Here is an 18,809-nt window from a genome sequence, read left to right as displayed (position 1 = left end):
CTTTCATCCACAGCCCGATGCCCCGGCCAAGCACAGGATGTTCGCTGTGCCGCCAGCGCCATGTCAAGTGCGATGAAACTAAGCCTGAGTGCAACCGATGCATCCGGCTCGGGCGACAATGTCCAGGCTACCGAGATACCTGCGGCATCATCATCCAAGATGTTACGGCGAGAATCAATGCCAAGTACCAGCGCCGGCAGACCTCTGATCGTGGACCAACGACGTTAGCTACGATCCCTAGCGCGATCCCGGACAATCGCCTTGCCTCGAGCGTGACCTTTCTGTTCGCCGAGTATGTTCAAACCCCCAGTCTGCTTCGGCGCCCGTACTTCAACTACCTGCCGCAACTGTATTATAGTGCTGGACCAACATCGGCTCTGAACTCGGCTGTCACTTTCGCAGCCGTGCGGGCAGCTCGCTTGCACTTTGGGGACCAGATGATCAAGCCTGCATCCGTGATAGAGCGCGGATCCAAAGCCTTGCAAGCCATGCAGACTGCAATTTCAGACCCAACAGAATGCGTTCGCGACGGAACACTTCTCGCTGTTCTGTGCCTGGACCTCGCGGAGCATTTTGCGAGCAGGTCCGACACCGAGGGCGCTTCTCGCGCCCATGTTGAAGGGGCTTTGCTTTTGATACAACATCGCCGGCCAGATTCATTTGCAAATCCCGTCTCGGCCTCCCTGATAACTGGAGCATCAAGCAACGTTCTCTTATCCGCTCTTTGGTCGAACGGCGAAACCGAGACCAGAGATGCAGTAGCGATTCTGCCGGATGTCGATGTTTCGAGCCAGGGAGCGTATGCGGTGCTGCATCAGCTGTTGAGTAGGGCGCTGAGACTCGAGGGCAAGATGCTCGACCACGAATCCCCCCCCCATGAGTATTCAACCCGTGTGCTCGCTGTCCAAGACGTTGGTGACTGCTCAAGAGTTGGACTCCGATATGGACTGGTGGCTTCAGGCTTTGCCTCCAGAATGGCTACGGCTTCTCGACCAGCCTAGAAGTCCCTCGTCACTCGTGGCGGCAACACACAGCGATGCCGACTCGAGTCTCCTCGAAATGACCTTTATCCTCGCTCAGTGGCATTGCACAAAGCTGATAACATTGAGGCTGCTCTATGCGGCAGTAATTAGCCAGTGTCCAGGGTTCCCCAACACAGACATCGTCTGCAAGGAAGTGCTGGAAAGAACTAAATCTACAGCAAACAGCCTTTGCAATCTGGTATCTATCATTGCCGAGACAGGTCCACTAGCCCCTTCAAGGGTTTATCGGATGGAGCGAGGCCTAAGCGGACTCGTGCCTGTCAAGCCGGGCGAGGCGGTGGACTGGAGGGGCGGTGCCATGGACGGCAAACACTGCTGTTTGAACATCCTGCGCTGGGTATTGGGCATCTTTGTTGATGAGAAAGATTCAGTCCCGGGTTTCCAGACAGACCAATGCGCGTTGGACTATTTCACGGAGGCGATGCGAGTCGTGCAAAATGCCTTCTCCAGCTAAGATGATCTCAGCTGTAGGCTCTTGTATGAGGTGAACCCGGCCGATCTGAGGATGCAACCGGGCATCAGGTTTCTCGTGCTATTCCCCGATACAGCATGATTGAGCCGAGGGCTATTCGAGAGCTACTTGTCACTGTCCCATGGATTCCAGAGGAGTGGATACCAGAGGAGAGGATTTGCTGGATTTACAAGAACAACGACCCATGCTCTCCAAACAGAAAGCACCGTGAGAGTAACTCTCACCAGCTGCTTCTACAGCTGCAGAGCTGCAAGCCACAGGTCCAGTCGCTCGCGATTAACGCCATGTTTGTACATGACAATTTGGAACGGAGCGCTGTACATGTTCAATGTAAGTCGGCATCTTCGGGCGAAAACGATGTCTGCACATGAGGCCAGCCTTGGGCGATTCGCCGTGGCGTGATGCCGCCAACGTGGACCAATGCCAGTGCTCTGACGCCAGACGTCTGGCGGCTCGCCTGATCAGCCAGGCCACAAATTCCACTCGCTAATGCATGGCCGCAGTAGCTGGCAGATTCAGCTGGCCCACTTGCATTTCAGCATTGCTGAAACCGAGAGGACCTCTCTTCTTTGAACAACAAAGACTCTGACAACTCGTTCAAAGATTTCATGAACAGGAATACCATCCAACCCAGCTGTTATTGAGGCGAGCACATACACACACACACGATGGTCGATGTTATCTCAATTGTGCTCGCCATCGTCTCACTGGTCGGCTCCCTGATCTCTGCCGGGTTCACGGGATGGATATCATTCTACATCGAAGAACACAAGCGCAGCGCTGAATCCAAAGCTTTGACAAACAAATACCGAGACCCTCTGACGCTGTCAGCCTTCGACCTGCAATCGAGGTTATTTGGTCTCGTGGATGGCCATTTACTCGTGTATCTCCAAAACAACAGCAAAAGGACTCTCGTCAAATCCTACACGGCCTTTCTGGTAGGCCAATACTTCTCCTGGGTCTACATTTTCCGTCGCCAAGCGCAGTTTCTGCGGTTCTCTACGGACTCCAAGAACAAGGAGCTGAATCGAATCATGGACAGCATCACCAAGGAATTCATCGACGACACTCCTAGAGAAAAGCTTTTCATGCTCTGGAAAGGCCAGCAGATGGCGATTGGAGAAGTTATGACGCTGTGCGAAGACGGTCAGCTGTACTGTATGGGGTTTGCTCAGTTCACTAAGAAGTACGAAGACGATGAAGATTTCAGGCAGTGGTTCAAGTCTATCGATGAGGACGTATTGCTTCTGGACCAAGCCTTGCGAGAAAACAATCCTGAAGCAGCCAACAAGCTTCGCAGGCTGCAACATTTGCTCATCGATTTGGTTAGCTTGCTCGACAAGGGCATCATTACTTCAGCTGGGTACGCTCAGCCAAAAGTCCACGGAGCTCAAAATTGCAGATGCATTGATTGTCCTGGAAAACGAGCACCTTATTTTTCAACAACCGAAAAGCAGGCCGGGCAAGGGCAGGCCTGAGTTTCCTTTGATAGGGAGCGATGTAAGGCCAGACCCAGCGCTCACGGACACGCTGTCAGAGGCTCAGAAAGCGGAGTTTCTTATTCAAACATCCTAATTATGCATGTTGAGAATCCGAGAAAACAACTGGTTGGGTCAACTGGGTAGGCCAAAGTGGAACGTACGGGATTGCCATCTCTCCGGTTTCTCACAAGCGACTACGCTGGTATTTGCACTTTAAGCTGCTTGGATGGCTTGGGAGTGATGGTGATGAATGTTTCAGTTTGAACAGAATACCGCGGGCAACTTTGTACTTGAAGAAACAGAATTGGGACCTGCATCTCCGAATGTGGCCCGGGCCTTACTTTGTGCTCGATTCGAGGCCAACCGAGATCCGCCAATCACATGTAGCACGTTCAGCCTCTTCCAAATCGATCATTTGGGAAGGATGCCGATCTTTGCGGAGGGGAGCTGGAGTGAAGTCTAAATATTCAGGCCATCGGACGATGACGATGGCGCGAACGTGCTGGTATTAATAAACACTCCCCCGCCTTACAACCAAGATGGTTCGAGTCCCCCCATCCCTCGTCAACGCAGTCCGGCGAGACAGACATCGCAATGGTCCGTCTCCATGCTCTCTTGAGCATCTTGCCTGCACTGGCTGCAGCGCAGATGCCACAGTATGGACCTGCTTTTCCACCAACTCCAGCTCGCCCAGTGCTCCCATCTAGCGCCAATTACGCTCCAAGCGTGACGCCGAACGTGTTGGATGTGGTAAGATGCAAGCATTGGAAACGCTGAAAGCTAGATCTCGCTGACCGCTGAATCACAGACAGCGCCAGATTCCCAGAAGCTTTGCCCAGGGTACAAAGGCTCCAATGTCAAAGAGAGCGATGGCGGCGTCACCGCAGACTTGACTTTGGCTGGACCAGCATGCAACACATATGGAAACGATATCCACGATCTGCTCCTTCAAGTCGAGTATCAAGCCAAGGAGCGTCTGGCGGTCCGCATATATCCAAAGACACTTGTGCCGAGTAATCAGTCCTTGTACCTTTTATCTGGAGATTTGACGCCATTGCCAGGCCGAGAATCAGGCTGCACGAAGACCAGCAGCGACCTTGTCTTCAAGTGGAGCAATGACCCCAGCTTTCAGTTCCAAATCGCCCGACAGAGCAGCGGCGAAGTCATATGTGATACCTACGGCAGCAAGATTGTGTTCCAAGACCAATTCTTAGAGCTGACAACCTCGATGGTTCCAAACTACAATATCTACGGGCTGGCAGCTTACATCCACAGCTTTCGCTTGGGCAACAACTTTACGCAGACCTTCTGGAATACCTACAATCTCGATAATGACCAGGAAATTGACGTTAACGGCCATGATACACATCCCGTGTATTTGGAGACCCGCTACGCAAATGGATCCTCTACTTCTCACGGGGTGTATGCGCGAAATGCTCACGGCCAGGATTGGCTTCTCAGGGATAAGCGAGTCACTTACCGCACTATTGGAGGCAGTTTCGACTCTATTTCTTGAGTGGATCTACACCGAAGAAGGTGATCAGTCAATATCACACTGGTATCGTCGGTACTCCATACTTGCCGGCATATTGGAATCTGGGCTTCCATCAGGTCCGATGGGGATACCAGAACTGGACCAATCTTCAGGATGTCATTGATCTATACGCTGAACAGAACATTCAGCTGGAAGGCATCATGAATGATCTGGACTACTTGAAGGTGTAAGTTGAGACGAAGAAAGTTGATTATGACGGGACTAAATGTTTCTACCAGGAATCGGATCTTCTCCAACAACCCTGGCCACTACGACATCCAGCAAGGGAAAGCGTTCTTGGACAGGCTGCATGCGAACGGCCAATACTACATGCCTATACTCGATCCCAACGTGTACGTGCCCAACCCTGCCAATGCGACCGATGCGTACGAAGTTTATGATCGAGGCGCCGCGGTAAATGCATACATTCGCAACGGGGAAGAGAGCGAATATATTGGAATTCTATGGCCCGGATTCAGCGTTTTCTAAGACTGGTGGACACAGGAGATACAAAGGTTCCATGAAGTCCTCGACTTCGATGGGTTCTGGCTCGATGTGAACGATGCCAACTCCTTCTGCACTGGAAGCTGCGGCGAAGAGATGCTGAACCAGAATCCCATCCATATCCCGTTGCCATTCCCCGGCGACCCAGATAGCGCCGTCGCTGTAGACTACCGATATCCCGAGGGCTTCGAGGTTACCAATGCCACTGAGGCAGCCTCTGCGAGGTGGGATAGGAACCCAGAGTTGGAGAGGAGATGAGCTAACACAATTGCAGCGCGGCCATTGCATCACAATCAGCCTCTTATCCTACGCCAGCGGTCACTCCAACTCCTGTATTGGGCCGCACACTCCCAACACCTGGCGTGCGTAATCTCAACTTTCCACCATACGCCATCAACAACTTCCTCCCGGGCCACTCTTTGGTCAAGCAAGCCATCTCGCCAAACGCAACCCACAACAACGGCCCCTTCAACAGCACCGAGTACGAGCTGCATAATTTGTACGGCCATACAAGTGGCAATGCGACATACAATTCTCTGAAGACTCTGTACGGTGGTAAGAGGGCCTTCTTCGTCTCGCGGAGCACTTTCGCGGGTAGTGGGCAATTCGCTGGCCACTGGGGCGGCGATACCAACTCGAAATGGGGGTAAGCCTTTTCCCCCATCGCATTGTCTGTTCCTTGTACTGACCTTAAGCTACAGTAATATGTACTTCGGTATTGCTGAGGCGCTGCAGTTCTCAATCGCCGGAATTCCATACTTTGGCGTCGAAACCTGCGGCTTCAATGGCAACGCCGACAAGGACCTTTGCACCCGGTGGATGCAACTCAGTGCCTGGTACCCATTCTATCGCAACCATAACAATCGCAACTCAATCGCACAGGAGGCGTATCGGTGGGCAGACACCGCAGAGTCCACCAGAAGAATTATGAACATCCGATACGCCCTCCTGCCCTACACATACACTCTTTTCCACCAGGCGAACACCATGGGCGAGACCGTACTACGAGCACTTGCTTGGGAATTTCCAGCAGAAGCATCTCTGGCTGCGGTCGAAACGCAGTTCATGTCCGGGCCAGCCATCCTTGTGACGCCCGTCCTGGAGCCCTCGGTCACTACTGTTCAGGGGGTTTTCCCTGGCGTGGGATCAGGCACTGTTTGGTACAACTGGTACTCTTATGCAAAGGTGGATGCTCAACCTGGCGAGAACAAGACGCTTGACGCTCCGCTGCTGCACCAGCCAATTCATATCAGGGGCGGTTATATTATTCCCACGCAGAAGCCTGGCAACACCACCAAAGCCTCGCGAACGAATCCTTGGAGCTTGATCGTTGCCGCAGATCCAAAGGGACAGGCTGAGGGCACTCTGTTTCTCGACGATGGTATCAGCCTCGTGCAGCAAGCCACCAAGGAGGCTGACTTCCGGTTCGCGAACAGCACCCTCTATGCGAAGGTATCCGGGAAGTACGAGGATAAGAACCCTCTCGCCAACGTAACGATTGCTGGACTGAGCACAGTCCCCAAAGCAGTCTGCGTCAGCTCAGGAGGTCAGGTGCAGAACAGCCGTGGTGTCAAGACCCGTACCGATGGTAATGCACTTTACATTACGGATTTGGAGAGTGTGACCAGAGGAGGAGCCTGGAATGGTAATCTTGTCATTTCCTTACTGTCGACAAAGGCCGGCTGTGGCGGTAGTGGTAAGCCTGGGTGGTGGGACTCGGGATGGGGTAAACAAGATGGGGATTGGCAAAACTCAGGCTCTTGGGGTCATGATGGTGGTTGGTAGATGTAAAGAACTGTCAGCTTTTATTCGGACCTTCGTTGAGGCTCCGAATATGATCAATCTTGAGTGATGCTCCTACACCATTCAATGTAAGCATTGGTATTCATACCGTCCCTTGCTAGAGAATTCGACAAATCTAACGGACCTGTCTTAGGAGAAACCAAGATTCATCTCCAACGTTGAAGTAAGATCTCCTCCCCAAAGCTGTGGTGGTTGGCCTGGTCGCTTGTAAACCTCGGGGAAGATGACGCATTTTTCTCTCTGCCTTGAGTTGATTTATGATATACACTCTGAGATCCAGCAGCGGGCAAAGTGGTCATTTGAGTTCAGAATATAGGGCTTCGACAGGGGTGAGATCCTCCGAGCCTCGATATGGATATCTAACGGCAGCCAAGACTATTCTTTCGGAGACAATTGCGACACGGGGCTAGTGCATGCCACTTTGTTCCCAAGGCTAAGTAGTCGGAGATCTCGATTGCGAGATGCACGGTCTGGACTCGCATTCGCACAGCGATGTCTCCGTATTGCTTTGAAATGAGCATTCATCGAGCGCGCCGCAAGAGATGAATATAAAGACCGCCTGCACGGGAGTCGATGCACTTTCGTCACAGCAGCCTCAAACAACAATGTCTTTCCCCAAGTCTTTCGGTATATTGCTCTATCCCCGGTTCGAGCTCCTCGACGCGGCCGGGCCTCTCGAAGCGCTCATATGCCTCTCCCGTCGCGAAGGTTTCAAGGACATGAGACTCAGCGTCATTAGCGAGACCATGGATCCCGTCAGCGTCGGTCAGAACTCTTCCGATGCCAATATCAACACCTTTGCCAACGCCATTCGATTGATGCCAACTCACACCTTGGACACGGCACCTCCCCTTGACGTGTTGATTGTTCCTGGAGGAATTGGGTCTATCGACTTCGAGAGATCAGACACACCACATCATGTCGACAAATACGTTGACTTCGTGAGGAGAGCTTACCGAGGCGAAGATGAACGGCAACCCCTGAAGTACCTCATCAGCGTCTGCAACGGCGCCATGCTGCTGGCAAAAGCTGGTGTCTTGGACGGCCATAGAGTGACTACGACCAAGGACCTTTGGCACCTGATTCCTCCACTTGGCCCCAAATCTCATTGGATTGCTCGAGCAAGATGGCATCATAGCGACAACATTTGGACAACATCCGGGGTCAGTGCTGGCGTTGATGGAACGCTCGCTTGGATGGAGAGCCTGGTCGGGCATGAAACCGTGGAATCTGTGGTGAACACCATGGAATGGATTAGAGCTGAAGAGGCGGACAATGACCCTTTCGCGAAGGTCTTCGGTGCCCAAGATGTCCCGCCTAAAGCATGATAGCGAATGCACGACACACTGGCTCAATTCTCTTATGCATTAGGTTGCATTCCCAATTATCTCCTCTATATGAATGTGTTACACTAAAGCCTTATCCGACTTGTCTCCTTGGCTGAGCTACTTAAAATGGAATGTGGATCCTAAGACTGGAGATCCTGCGCCTTTCTGAAGCCTTGACGTAGTCGATTTGACAATGAACGAGCATTGATATACTGAAGAGAAGAGCCAGTCGGAGAGGAAAATACATAGGCTATCCGGTGTCGATCATTTGCGGCTGAGAATGATCACTAATAATTGGCTTGCATACCATCCTTGTCCATTATGGCGCTTCTGCGGTTTCTTTCTCTCGGATTGCATCCATCATCTGGCTAGCCACCCCTTTCCGGGCGTTCAAAACGAATGCGGCTGCTGACCTGGCCGTCTTCTCGCTTGTGTACGCCATCTCATCACAATCCCGATCATGTGCGAGAAGACGGCGACGAGTCACGGAAGCGGCGTGAAGCTTGCGGACTCATTGCGCAACAGGCTCGACCCCAACGACACCGGTGACACAAAGGAGGCAGCTTTCGTTTACGACAAGCCGAGCAAGCATTTGTTCCGCCTCTTCCAACTTACCCAATCCGAGACTCGACATCGTGGCAATGAAACAAGCCTCCGTGGAAGGCTCATGTCGTTTACTTTTGACCAAGGAGACGGCGAATACATGCAGACATTTACGGCGGCCGTACAAGAAGATCGCGAATCGGTATTGAAGTCTCTTTCGGGCTACAAGAAGTACATTGCGTTATCATATTTTTGCGGCTCTGCTACCGACCGCTTGCCTTTATATTTGGAGAATGTTCGATGCAAAACTGATGAGGATGCGCCAGGAGAAACAAATCTCGAAATCATAGAGAGCGGCTGTATTTGGATCACCACGAGTCTTGGGACGTTCCTCCTGGACATGCAACGGCAGCAAGGGCGCCGGTTCATGTGGATTGATGCTATCTGTATAAACCAGGACTCCGCGGAGGACAAAGGCAGTCAGCCCCCGCGTATGAACGATATATATGCAAATGCTGAGACTGTATACGTCTGGTTGGGGATGGCGACTCCAAACGAGGCAATGGCTTTGAAGATGATGCCAAACGTGACCACAAAATTGAGAAGTCACCAAGGGAGGACACACGAAAGCCTCACCTCATTCTTGGACAGAACAGGCTTACCGGAGCCCGGCCACGAGATCTGGAAAGCATATGCCAGCATCTGGACAAGAAACTGGTGGTCCAGATTATGGACCTTTCAAGAGGTGGCCATGGCTACCACAGCTAAAGGAGCTATCGAGTACGAACGATTCTACAAGGCCCCGTACGCCTTTGTCTGTTGCGGTGAGACCAAAACTGCGTGGGAGCAATTCGACTTTTTCTCCGAAGCCTTGGCCGATGTAGGTCTCTTGTCGTGGCTCGTCACTGGCCAGGAAGAGGTTACGTGGGATCATCTACACGGTCTGGATGCCATAGCTGAAGTTCGTACCGGCAGGGAAAGTTTGTTGCGGTATGGATGGAGCTGCAGCCTGTCCGCTTTGTTAGTAGCTACCCGCAGGCGAGATGCTACTGAGCCGGCCGACATGGTCTGGGGTATGTACGCTCTCATAGACAAGCCGACTCGCAAGACACTGGCGCTCGATCCAGAGATGCCGGCGGAGGAGTCTTTTACACGCTTCGCAAAGCACTACATCCGCCATGAGGTAAAGGAGTGTCTCCTCAACCATACGGCGACGGTCGAGCGAATGCACGGGCTTCCTTCGTGGCGTCCCAACTTTGCCTCTCATGAAGAAACGACATCGATCGGCTCACGATGGTACGGCCATTACCAGGAGCAGGCTTGGCTGAAGAGGCAGATGCCTTGTGCCGGGTTCCAGAAGAAAGGTAAATGGGCACTCCCGCGCAGCAAAGCCTACTATGCCAAGTATATTACGAACTCGCTGCAGGGCAAATACTCTCTATCGGGGCTCTACGCTACCAACAATCCTCGTCAGATCGCCCTTGTACCAGAATCGAACGCCATCCTTGTCAGCGGCATCTATCTCGACACAATTGCAGAGATCGTGCCTTGCAATGATGCTGCCGAATCAGTCTTCTTCTTGTCGTACAACAGCGTCCAGCAGACTTCCCACTGGGATCAGGCTTGTTTCTCACTCGCTCAACGTACGCTTAGCGATGACTCTTTACTGGCCACCTCGAAATCAAAGTACGATCTCTACGCTCGGACTCTCACAGCGAACCGTGTGGTATCGCGGTACCGCGAAAGCCTCAAACCAGAATCAACCTGGGCGAAGGCATTCCGAGAAGGTCTCTGGTCTGACTCTGACTCTGACGAAGAAGACCATGAAACTGTCATTGATCGTGACCAGATGATTGATTTTGCTGCGCCGTACCTCGCTTTGCGAAATTTCATGCAGGCAACGCTTAACATCGGCGGAACAATATCATCAAAAGACAACCTCGATCGGGCTACGCAGCAGTTCGCAAGTTGCCTGCAGCTAATGAGTCGACAGAGGTGTTTCTTCGCAACCAAAGGGGGCAGAATTGGACTAGGACCTTCAGACGCCAGGCCGGGCGACCAAGTAGTCGTCATGTTCTATTGTCCCACGCCGTATCTGATCCGGCCTACAACAGGGCCACAGGATACCCAGGCTTCTGCACAGGGGGAGTTCGTTGGCGAAGCATACATGAACGGGTTCATGTACGGCGAAGCTCTGGCAATGTTTGACGAGGGAAAACTGCACGAGACAAAGTGGAAGATCAAATAATACGTCAAGACGGGCTGTTGATTCTGGAAGATGCGACATACCCTCTCAGCGAATCTACGACTATCATGCCAGAATGATCTTTGACTACAACGCGGTCCGCAATTGATTGAAAATTGGCGCTCCAAGACCCGTCGCAGCGTCCCATCCAGTGACAGCCGGGAAACCAAGACCATCACATCCTCTCGTCCCATTGATGGTGATATCGAAGAACAGGTTCGGGTTGGCATACAGAGAGGGGTTGAGATAGCCCAGAGTTGGCTGGCCCTGACTGATTCGGTAGTCGTTGATGACACTCGCCATGCCCGCCCATGCAGGCGCCGAAGCACTCGTGCCCCCTGATTGTGTCGTTTGGCCATTGACATAGATCTCCCAAGTGTCGCTGTGCGCTGCCACATCAGGAAACGCGCGGCCGCTGGCGTTGTACATGCCGTTATACTCGCCATTGAGGCCGTTGATGTAGCCTTGAACCGCCGACTGCTGGTATGATGGCATCGTGAAGTAATTGGAGAAACCACCCCCGGTTCCTCCGTTTGAGCCAAACGATGCTGCCTTCATCCCAGGATCGTTTGAGCCGTGGGGCGTGAACTGGTCGGCTGTGACAAAGTCGACTCCTCCCACTGAGACGACATACGGGCAGGTGCTGGGAAACGTCGGAGTGAACTTGGTGCAGGACTGGCTAGGATCGTTGTTGCCTGAGACGCCGCTGTCTCCCGAAGACACAAACACCGTAATACCTTTTGCTGCAGCAGCGGCGACGTTGTTGCAAAAGCTGCCCACATTAGTATTATATCAAAGGGATGCTCGATCGGAATGCTCATACCTATCGAGATAACCCGCATCAAGGGCATCCTCGTTGATCGAATACGAAATCGACACAGCTGGGATAGCGCTGGCGTCCCCAGAGAGACATTGGGCCAATTGCTGGAAGCTGTCCGTGGAAGCTGTGCCAGATGCGATGTAATAGGCATCATTGCCGGCACCAAAGCCGGATGTGAGCTGCGTATCGAGGTTGCCCTCTCCGTTCGAGTCGCCGTCGTTCGCTGTACTTCCAGGCAATGTGATGTCGCCGAACGGAACTGAGCCGCTAGGTGCGAGGTTTTGGGCATAGAGATCCGCGTCGCTGTGACTTGCAGGCGAGCCGATACGTGCCGCTGCGACTTGCGCGCCATCGTGGTTGGACGGCGTCCAGTCAATGTAGTACTCTGCCTGGATGCACTGGACCGTCAATGCGAGGGGATTGCAGGTCACATCACGCTTGCGAGCGTTCCTCTTGCGGCGAGATGGCACGGTGGACTGGCCTGTACGATGCTTTGGCGCTATGGGTTGAATGAAGACGCTCGTGGCTCCAACAGCGTCGACGATCTCGTCGATGTAATCCGGGAGCTTGAAAGAGAGGGTACGCATGACTGGAGCTGCTACATTGGCGTGCGTGAAGTTGTTGTATGTCGCGCTCAACAGCTTCTCTGCCTGTGCAATGGATACATTGGCATTCACGAAGTTGACGGTTGGGTTTGCAATGGCGGACGAAGGGATGCCATTGCTCGTCAACCATTTCTCAAGCGTCTGCACGGTATCGTTGTGGGGAGAAATGTATTCGTTGACCTTGAGTGATTTGGTCAGCATGTTCTCCTGGACTGCCAAAGATATGAGCGGTTCTACCTCGTCCTGTGTCATCCACTTCCTGAAGTCTGGGTGTTTGGGGTCACCGAGCTCCTCCAATCTAGCCAGGAGGGCAGGGATATTGTTGGCTTTGAGAGAAAAGCTCAACTTGATCTGGTTCTCTGGTGCAGTGGCACCATCATTGGTCCATCCCTGAGGAACGGCTTGTACCTCACGCACTACATGTCGAATGGGCGAGGCAATGCTGTAGCCAACGCAAGCGGCAAGGGAGACGAGAGCGATACTGTGCTTCATCTTGGATGGACGAGTCGTTTCGATGCTGTGATGTGCTTGCCGTCTGGCCCTTGGCATCGATGCTTAAATACCATTTCGACAGAGGCCGCGGCATTTCGTGGTTCAAGCAGGGCAGATGCAAAGGACCTAAGCAACAGGATCGCCCACGTAACGTTACAGTCGCTTCATCTTTGTCAAAACCATATGATCAGAGATAACAACGCTTGTATCTAGGCGCAGTACGCACTATTCACCAACAAGCGATAGTCAGGCCTCCTACAGGCCCAATGTGTACGCTTAGTTGATTGACAGTGCAAGTTGGCTTACACTGCTGTCAAGCGCCAGAACGTTTTGGAATGGGTGTATGTGAGACACCTACTCCATTTGAACGCTCAGCCTCGTTCGGGAATTCTGACTCATTAAGCGTGCCCCATCGTTGATATCAGACCGGAAGTTCCATGCCGATCAGGTGCCGAAATAGAACTGACCGTCGACACATACAGAAGTTCTTCTTTAGCGACGGCGGTTACATGATCTTGCACGTATCCGTAATAACACACCTCCCCTGATATCTACTGTTGGGTTTGCGGTCGTTGTTCGCAAATAACGCAATGCTGTTCAACCGATGCATTCAACGATCAAGAGCACCAGCATGTCAAGTCGAATAGTCCTTGTCAAAGTCGTTATCGCCTCCCTTGCACGGCTGCAGTGCAGAAAAACTTCATTCACATCACCGAAACCGCCACGCTCGCTCCGAGACCTGACCCTCGTCGTTCCACTCAACGTGGAAAGCATAGAACTTCCATCTCTTTGAAGTAAAGCACACGATTTAGGCAGATTTGATGGCCTGCGAGAGACGGAGATTACTTTGCGTGGAACAACCAAGGGACGTCTATACTTAAGATGCAGTAGGGGATCCCTGTTGTGTTGTAGAGGCGTCAGCTGTGCGTTCAATAGCAACTTTACTTGCACTACCAGCCTGGTCTTTGGTCTGCTGCAAGAGATACTTCGCCGGCTTTGTCGTACACAAGATCCGCCGTTCATTCACTCTATCTTTGGCTGAGTCCTTCATTTAGTCTCTCACTCCGAACTTGCCTGCTGGCGTGCTTCTATGTCTTCGAACATGATACTTTTCTGGTCGTGCACTCGCGTTCATGCAATTTCGCAAGAATATTGGTTTCCATGCATGATTTCTCAACCCGCGGGTGCCGTATTTTGTGGGTCAAGGGAAGATGAAGGTGCAAAAAGCGACAAGCACGGGAAGCTTGGACAATATATGTGGGTAGCAGAGGCTGTTCACATTCGGGGAATGCTTTCTTGCAGCATATACAAAAAGAGGAAATCGTCGCGCAGAGATCCGCTTTTCATGCAGAAGCTTTGACGTACATCGTGCAGGAGTCCCGGCTTGAAGATTGTGTGCCGGTGCTTGCAATGCGAGAAAAAATCGGGAATTACAACTGCCCAGTTTGAGGTCTATCAATGGGCATCAGCATGGGCAACATGCAGGTCCATGACTCCTATATGATTGCGTCGTCATTTGATCTCGCTGCATTTTCCCATTCAGCTTTCTGACATGCATTGTGTTGCGGAACAATGATCCTCTTGCTCCACGACTCTAGCGGCGACTCAATTTTGAGATCAATTCTAAGGGGGCTGACCGGAACTGACCCGGTCTTCCCAAACATCATATATCAACAATGTCGCTCCTCGCGCAGTGGTGATCATGAAATCACCGAACAGGCTCTTCCCGACCATGGAACCAACTCATACAAACGTGGGCGACGATCACTCGGAGCGACCTCTAAAAGTAGTTCCACTGAGATCGAAACAAGACCTGTTTCCGGATTTGAGCAAGAACCCAGGCCAGAGAAAGAGAATTCTCCGAATTTTCCCTCCGCAGTAAAGGACTTACCACCAGAAGAAGGGGTGCAGGGTTGGATTTGTGTTGGAGGAGGGTTTCTTGCGCTGTTTTGCAGCTTTGGCTTCCTTAATGCGTTCGTATCTACCGCCCCAAAGAGATAAGCCTTGCCTGTCGAGGCCAGCTGACGCTTGTCCAGCATGGGAGTTTTCCAAACCTATTACCAGGAGAATACTTTACACGAGTATGCACCGTCGGACATTGCTTGGATCTTTTCCTTTCAACTGATGTCGATGTGGGCACCTGGACCTCTCTTCGGCAGAATCATCGATACCTGTGAGTACAGTTCTACTCCCCCGCAATGGAGCCGACACTGACATGCAAACAAGATGGACCCAGGCTGGTTCTTTTGCCGTGCAGCATCCTCTGCGTCTTTGCTCTCTGCATGACCAGCCTAGCTTCGGATTACTACCAAATCTTTCTTGCTCAAGGTGTTGCATTTGGGATTGGGGCAGGAGGAGTTTTTACGAGCTCGACAGTCTGCGTCAGTCAATGGTTCTTGAGACGCCGTGGACTTGCGAATGGTATCATCACAGTGGGAAGCAGCCTTGCTGGCGTAATCTTGCCCCTGTTCATATACAAATTGCTTGTCGAGATTGGCTTGGCCGGAGCTCTTCGATATTCAGCACTAATGATTGGAGTGTTGTTGGCGCTTAGTTGTTTTCTCGTACGACCTCGAATGCCGCCAAAGAAATGGGACAAGAAGGCTGGGTGGTTTGATCCGAGTCTCTTTCGACAGCCACCTTTCGCCCTGTTCACCATCGGCTCTTTCTTATCCATGTACGTCGGACGACTGCGTTTGGATTTTTTTCGACTGACATTCTTTTCAGGTGGGGAACATGGATACCGTTCGCCTTCATATCGACCTTTGCGACCCAGAAGGCCTTCTCTTCCGAGATGGCCTTGTCGTTGATATCGTTGATCAAGTGCGTATCAAGAACGTGGGCCACGCTTGAGCTAACACGTCGGGCAGCGCAACCTCCATCATCGGTCGGCTTCTTCCCAATTACTTGAGTGACAAGGTTGGGCACTTCAACGTCATCTCCGTCGCAGGGTTTCTCTCCAGCATGATCATGGCTTGTCTGTGGCTACCTTTCAACTTTTTCTCGTCCCATGCAGGCATTACCGTTTTCTGTCTCTGCTACGGGTTCACAAGCGGGACGTTCATTGCTCTGATCGTCCCATGTGCTGCAAAGACGGGCTCGATCGAAACCATCGGAACTCGGTTTGGAACCTACCAGCCCGTCATTGGCATGAGGTATGATGCTTGATTTCCATTCTCACCAGCACGACGTCTTGCTAATACGTCGACAGCATGCTCACTGGTCTCCCAATCTCTGGCGCTATCTTGGATTTGCAAGGAGGGTTGAACTACTGGGGTCTGCAGACCTTTGCTATAGTCACAACCTTCATTGGTGCTATCATCATAGCTGCTTCTACCGTTCTGTTTAGGAGATCAAGCAATACATGGAGAGTATAAACACGCTGTACTCCAAGCCCACGATGCATACTTGCTGCAGGACATGAGTGCCACCCACATACTGCAAAAGCCACTCCGAGCTCTATTATCACGGTCCATCCCTCCTCGTTGATCATTCCTCTTAAGGAGACTGTGCTAAAACATTAATTATGGATGAGGTGACACGAAGTTTCTCGACAACCCCGACCGCACCAGATATCAAAACATAACACCCTCCACCAATCTGTTCACTTCGACCCGCTAATAATACCGACGGTCGTCCCAACGAAGCGGCTGTCATGGCCTTCCTCGAGATCGGCGGCGATGAGCTCTGCGTTCTGCTCGAGCTTTGTGTCGTATCGACTGAAATTGATGGCCATTTCAATCGACTTCCCAATCACTGGAATGAACCTGACCCAGAGATGCTGCCACGACGGTGGATTTGCGGCCTGAGCGATGAGCTTTCCTTGTGAAGTCTTTGTTGGCACGTTGAAATCGGACGACTCAGGTGTCATGTTGCCTGGACAGAGCATAGACCAGTCGACGCTGTTTGGTGGGAGTTCCCTTAGTAGAGCAACGTTCTGTCGATGTTCGAGAAAGACGGGAATGCTTGGGCATAGTTAGCATACAGCTTGAAGACAAATTGGCTGGAAATTGACATACTAGCTTGAGAGCATCGATTGGGTTCCTGGATAGTACAATACCCCAGTGCCTCCGAGACACCAGAATCTCAACGGCTGCCCCCTTTCTTCGCCAGCCTGGCGTACGGCTTGTAGGATGGCCTGGAAGATCTTGGGAAGATCACTTTTAGCCCAGGGAGCCATGGCGGCTACACCGGCGGCGGTAACGATGGCGTCGCATTTCGAATCGAGGATGGCTGTTTTTATCGCGTTGACATCGGTAGCATCGCCCTTGATGGTTGTAATTTGACGAAAGACAGATTCCGGGAGGAGTGACTGGAGCTTTTGAGCGGACCGAACGTATGCAACCACCGTGTGGCCGTGCGTGAGGAGTGCTGGCAGGATTCGAGATCCTAGATTTCCGGTAGCTCCCAGGAGAAGGACCTTCATGTTGGTTGTTTAAAATGGAGTTCTGTTGTGATAGAAGGGTAGTTAGTAGTTGTAGAGTGCCGCTCTTGTTGGAAAGCCTGTACAGTGTCTTGTTGGGAGACCAACTGCTAGTTCTATCTGTGCTATATAGTCAACCCAAAAGTTGGGACGATTCAGCCGCATCATGGTCGACATGCAAGCGATCCTGCGGGCCGCGTATTTCAAGCCGACACCGAATACAGCCCGGGCGGAGGAACGTCGAGAGACGCAGTTTGGACGGGCTGTAGCTACGCCGTTATAGCTTAGTTAGCTCCTTGTAATAATACGGACTAATATCTCCGCCCCTAATACTTTAGTAGAGTATAGTCCTCGTTCCCGGCTCCGACTTAGTATAGGTAAACGATAGGCGCTACTTTTAACGTTCGTCTCCGTTATAGTAGGCTAGACGGAGCCGCTAAAAACCTTTTACCCTAGTTTAGATATTTAGGGCTTCTATACCTCCGTATATTCGGCCGAACTAGTAGTAGCTTTACTACTTTTAGTCTATCGTATAATTACTCTTACTATAATCTTTTTACTATCGTTTATTCGTTAATAAATACGCCCGACTTATCTAGCCTTTTCCTAGATACGCTAGTTAGATAAAATCTAATATAATTTAGACTTAAATTAAATAGCCTCGACTCTAGGAGCGGTTCTTTCGGTACCGATTAGACTAAATCCTAAGTAGCGCGCTCTTTTAGTAAAGATAAATATATCTATCTATAATAGTAAAATTAATTAGGTAATACTAGCGCTACGACTAATATTAATTTAGGGTAGGCTATTCCGGCTCGAGACTTTATATACTAGTAAGCTTTGTAAAATAAATTTATACTACTATAGTAAACGGAGTAGACGATTTACTCTATTATTATTAGAGAAGACGGATTAACTATTAGCTACTCGGTTACCTATAGCTAGCTAGCTTTACCTAAGTAGAGTATATAAGCTCTTAGGTCTAGATTTTAGGTAAAATTATACTAGGTTTTCTATAGTACTTAGAAACTACTAAACTCTATAAAAATATATTCTATCTTTTATAATACGGAAGTTATATTAGATAAGTTAGAAGTAGCGTCGCTCGAGCCGAAGTTAATAAAAATAGTAGAGTATTACTTAGGCTATTATAGTAGGAGAGCGTCCTTTTACTAAAGTAGTTATAAAAGAATACTAAAAGATATTTAGAAACCTAAAAAGGACCGAGGTAAACCTTCCCTACGTAATAGTATACGTAATTCCCTAGTACGTATTTTATACTCGCTATATACGAGGATAGAGAAAGTAGAAGTTTATTCTACGCTTAACCTAGTACTAGGTTAATTAGAGTTCTATATATTACTATAACCCTCTATTATAGTTTAAACTTCTCTACTCTACGGTCGTAATCTATAGAACCTAAAAAATAACGATAGTTAACTTCGCTAGCGCGACGTAGGCGCCTCCTCCTAGCGTTACTTCTCTATCTCCTAACGATTAGTTCGAGTAGAACTTT

The 18,809-nt window shown here is 50.9% G+C and overlaps 8 protein-coding genes across 8 annotated transcripts; 6 read left to right on the top strand and 2 right to left on the bottom strand.

The window, feature by feature from the left end:
• Positions 1 to 17: 17 nt before the first annotated feature.
• M409DRAFT_54218 (uncharacterized protein) lies at positions 18 to 1,497 on the top strand (the record flags this gene model as incomplete). The annotated part of the gene is made up of 3 exons (XM_033812640.1): positions 18 to 292; positions 359 to 799; positions 852 to 1,497. The coding sequence occupies 3 exons, from the start codon at positions 18 to 20 to the stop codon at positions 1,495 to 1,497; spliced, it is 1,362 nt and encodes a 453-aa protein (XP_033667888.1).
• Positions 1,498 to 2,183: 686 nt separating this feature from the next.
• On the top strand, positions 2,184 to 2,993 carry M409DRAFT_54217 (uncharacterized protein; the record flags this gene model as incomplete). Its single annotated transcript, XM_033812639.1, has 1 exon — positions 2,184 to 2,993. The coding sequence occupies one exon, from the start codon at positions 2,184 to 2,186 to the stop codon at positions 2,991 to 2,993; it is 810 nt and encodes a 269-aa protein (XP_033667887.1).
• Positions 2,994 to 3,590: 597 nt separating this feature from the next.
• Positions 3,591 to 7,140, top strand: M409DRAFT_66111 (glycoside hydrolase family 31 protein; the record flags this gene model as incomplete). Its single annotated transcript, XM_033816793.1, has 8 exons — positions 3,591 to 3,746; positions 3,805 to 4,418; positions 4,490 to 4,717; positions 4,770 to 4,944; positions 5,035 to 5,258; positions 5,309 to 5,680; positions 5,736 to 6,730; positions 7,121 to 7,140. The coding sequence occupies 8 exons, from the start codon at positions 3,591 to 3,593 to the stop codon at positions 7,138 to 7,140; spliced, it is 2,784 nt and encodes a 927-aa protein (XP_033667886.1).
• Positions 7,141 to 7,442: 302 nt separating this feature from the next.
• On the top strand, positions 7,443 to 8,165 carry M409DRAFT_66110 (uncharacterized protein; the record flags this gene model as incomplete). The annotated part of the gene is made up of 1 exon (XM_033816792.1): positions 7,443 to 8,165. The coding sequence occupies one exon, from the start codon at positions 7,443 to 7,445 to the stop codon at positions 8,163 to 8,165; it is 723 nt and encodes a 240-aa protein (XP_033667885.1).
• Positions 8,166 to 8,625: 460 nt separating this feature from the next.
• M409DRAFT_66109 (uncharacterized protein) lies at positions 8,626 to 10,956 on the top strand (the record flags this gene model as incomplete). Its single annotated transcript, XM_033816791.1, has 1 exon — positions 8,626 to 10,956. One exon carries the CDS (start codon positions 8,626 to 8,628, stop codon positions 10,954 to 10,956), a length of 2,331 nt encoding a protein of 776 aa, XP_033667884.1.
• A 90-nt stretch (positions 10,957 to 11,046) lies between these two features.
• M409DRAFT_34379 (uncharacterized protein) lies at positions 11,047 to 12,777 on the bottom strand (the record flags this gene model as incomplete). Its single annotated transcript, XM_033810324.1, has 3 exons — positions 11,047 to 11,725; positions 11,777 to 12,558; positions 12,616 to 12,777. Coding segments are annotated over 3 exons (1,623 nt in total), but the record flags the coding sequence as incomplete, so codon positions are not given.
• Positions 12,778 to 14,442: 1,665 nt separating this feature from the next.
• M409DRAFT_66108 (uncharacterized protein) lies at positions 14,443 to 16,247 on the top strand (the record flags this gene model as incomplete). The annotated part of the gene is made up of 7 exons (XM_033816790.1): positions 14,443 to 14,623; positions 14,750 to 14,843; positions 14,907 to 15,043; positions 15,097 to 15,547; positions 15,598 to 15,693; positions 15,741 to 16,025; positions 16,082 to 16,247. The coding sequence occupies 7 exons, from the start codon at positions 14,443 to 14,445 to the stop codon at positions 16,245 to 16,247; spliced, it is 1,410 nt and encodes a 469-aa protein (XP_033667882.1).
• A 227-nt stretch (positions 16,248 to 16,474) lies between these two features.
• M409DRAFT_66107 (uncharacterized protein) lies at positions 16,475 to 17,296 on the bottom strand (the record flags this gene model as incomplete). The annotated part of the gene is made up of 2 exons (XM_033816789.1): positions 16,475 to 16,835; positions 16,890 to 17,296. The coding sequence occupies 2 exons, from the start codon at positions 17,294 to 17,296 to the stop codon at positions 16,475 to 16,477; spliced, it is 768 nt and encodes a 255-aa protein (XP_033667881.1).
• Between the last annotated feature and the right edge of the window lie 1,513 nt (positions 17,297 to 18,809).

This window comes from Zasmidium cellare (assembly GCF_010093935.1).
Source record: "Zasmidium cellare ATCC 36951 unplaced genomic scaffold M409scaffold_16, whole genome shotgun sequence".
Classification (NCBI taxonomy): domain Eukaryota; kingdom Fungi; phylum Ascomycota; class Dothideomycetes; order Mycosphaerellales; family Mycosphaerellaceae; genus Zasmidium; species Zasmidium cellare.
Note: the sequence above shows the minus strand (reverse complement) of the source record. Positions and strands in the feature narration are given on the sequence as shown.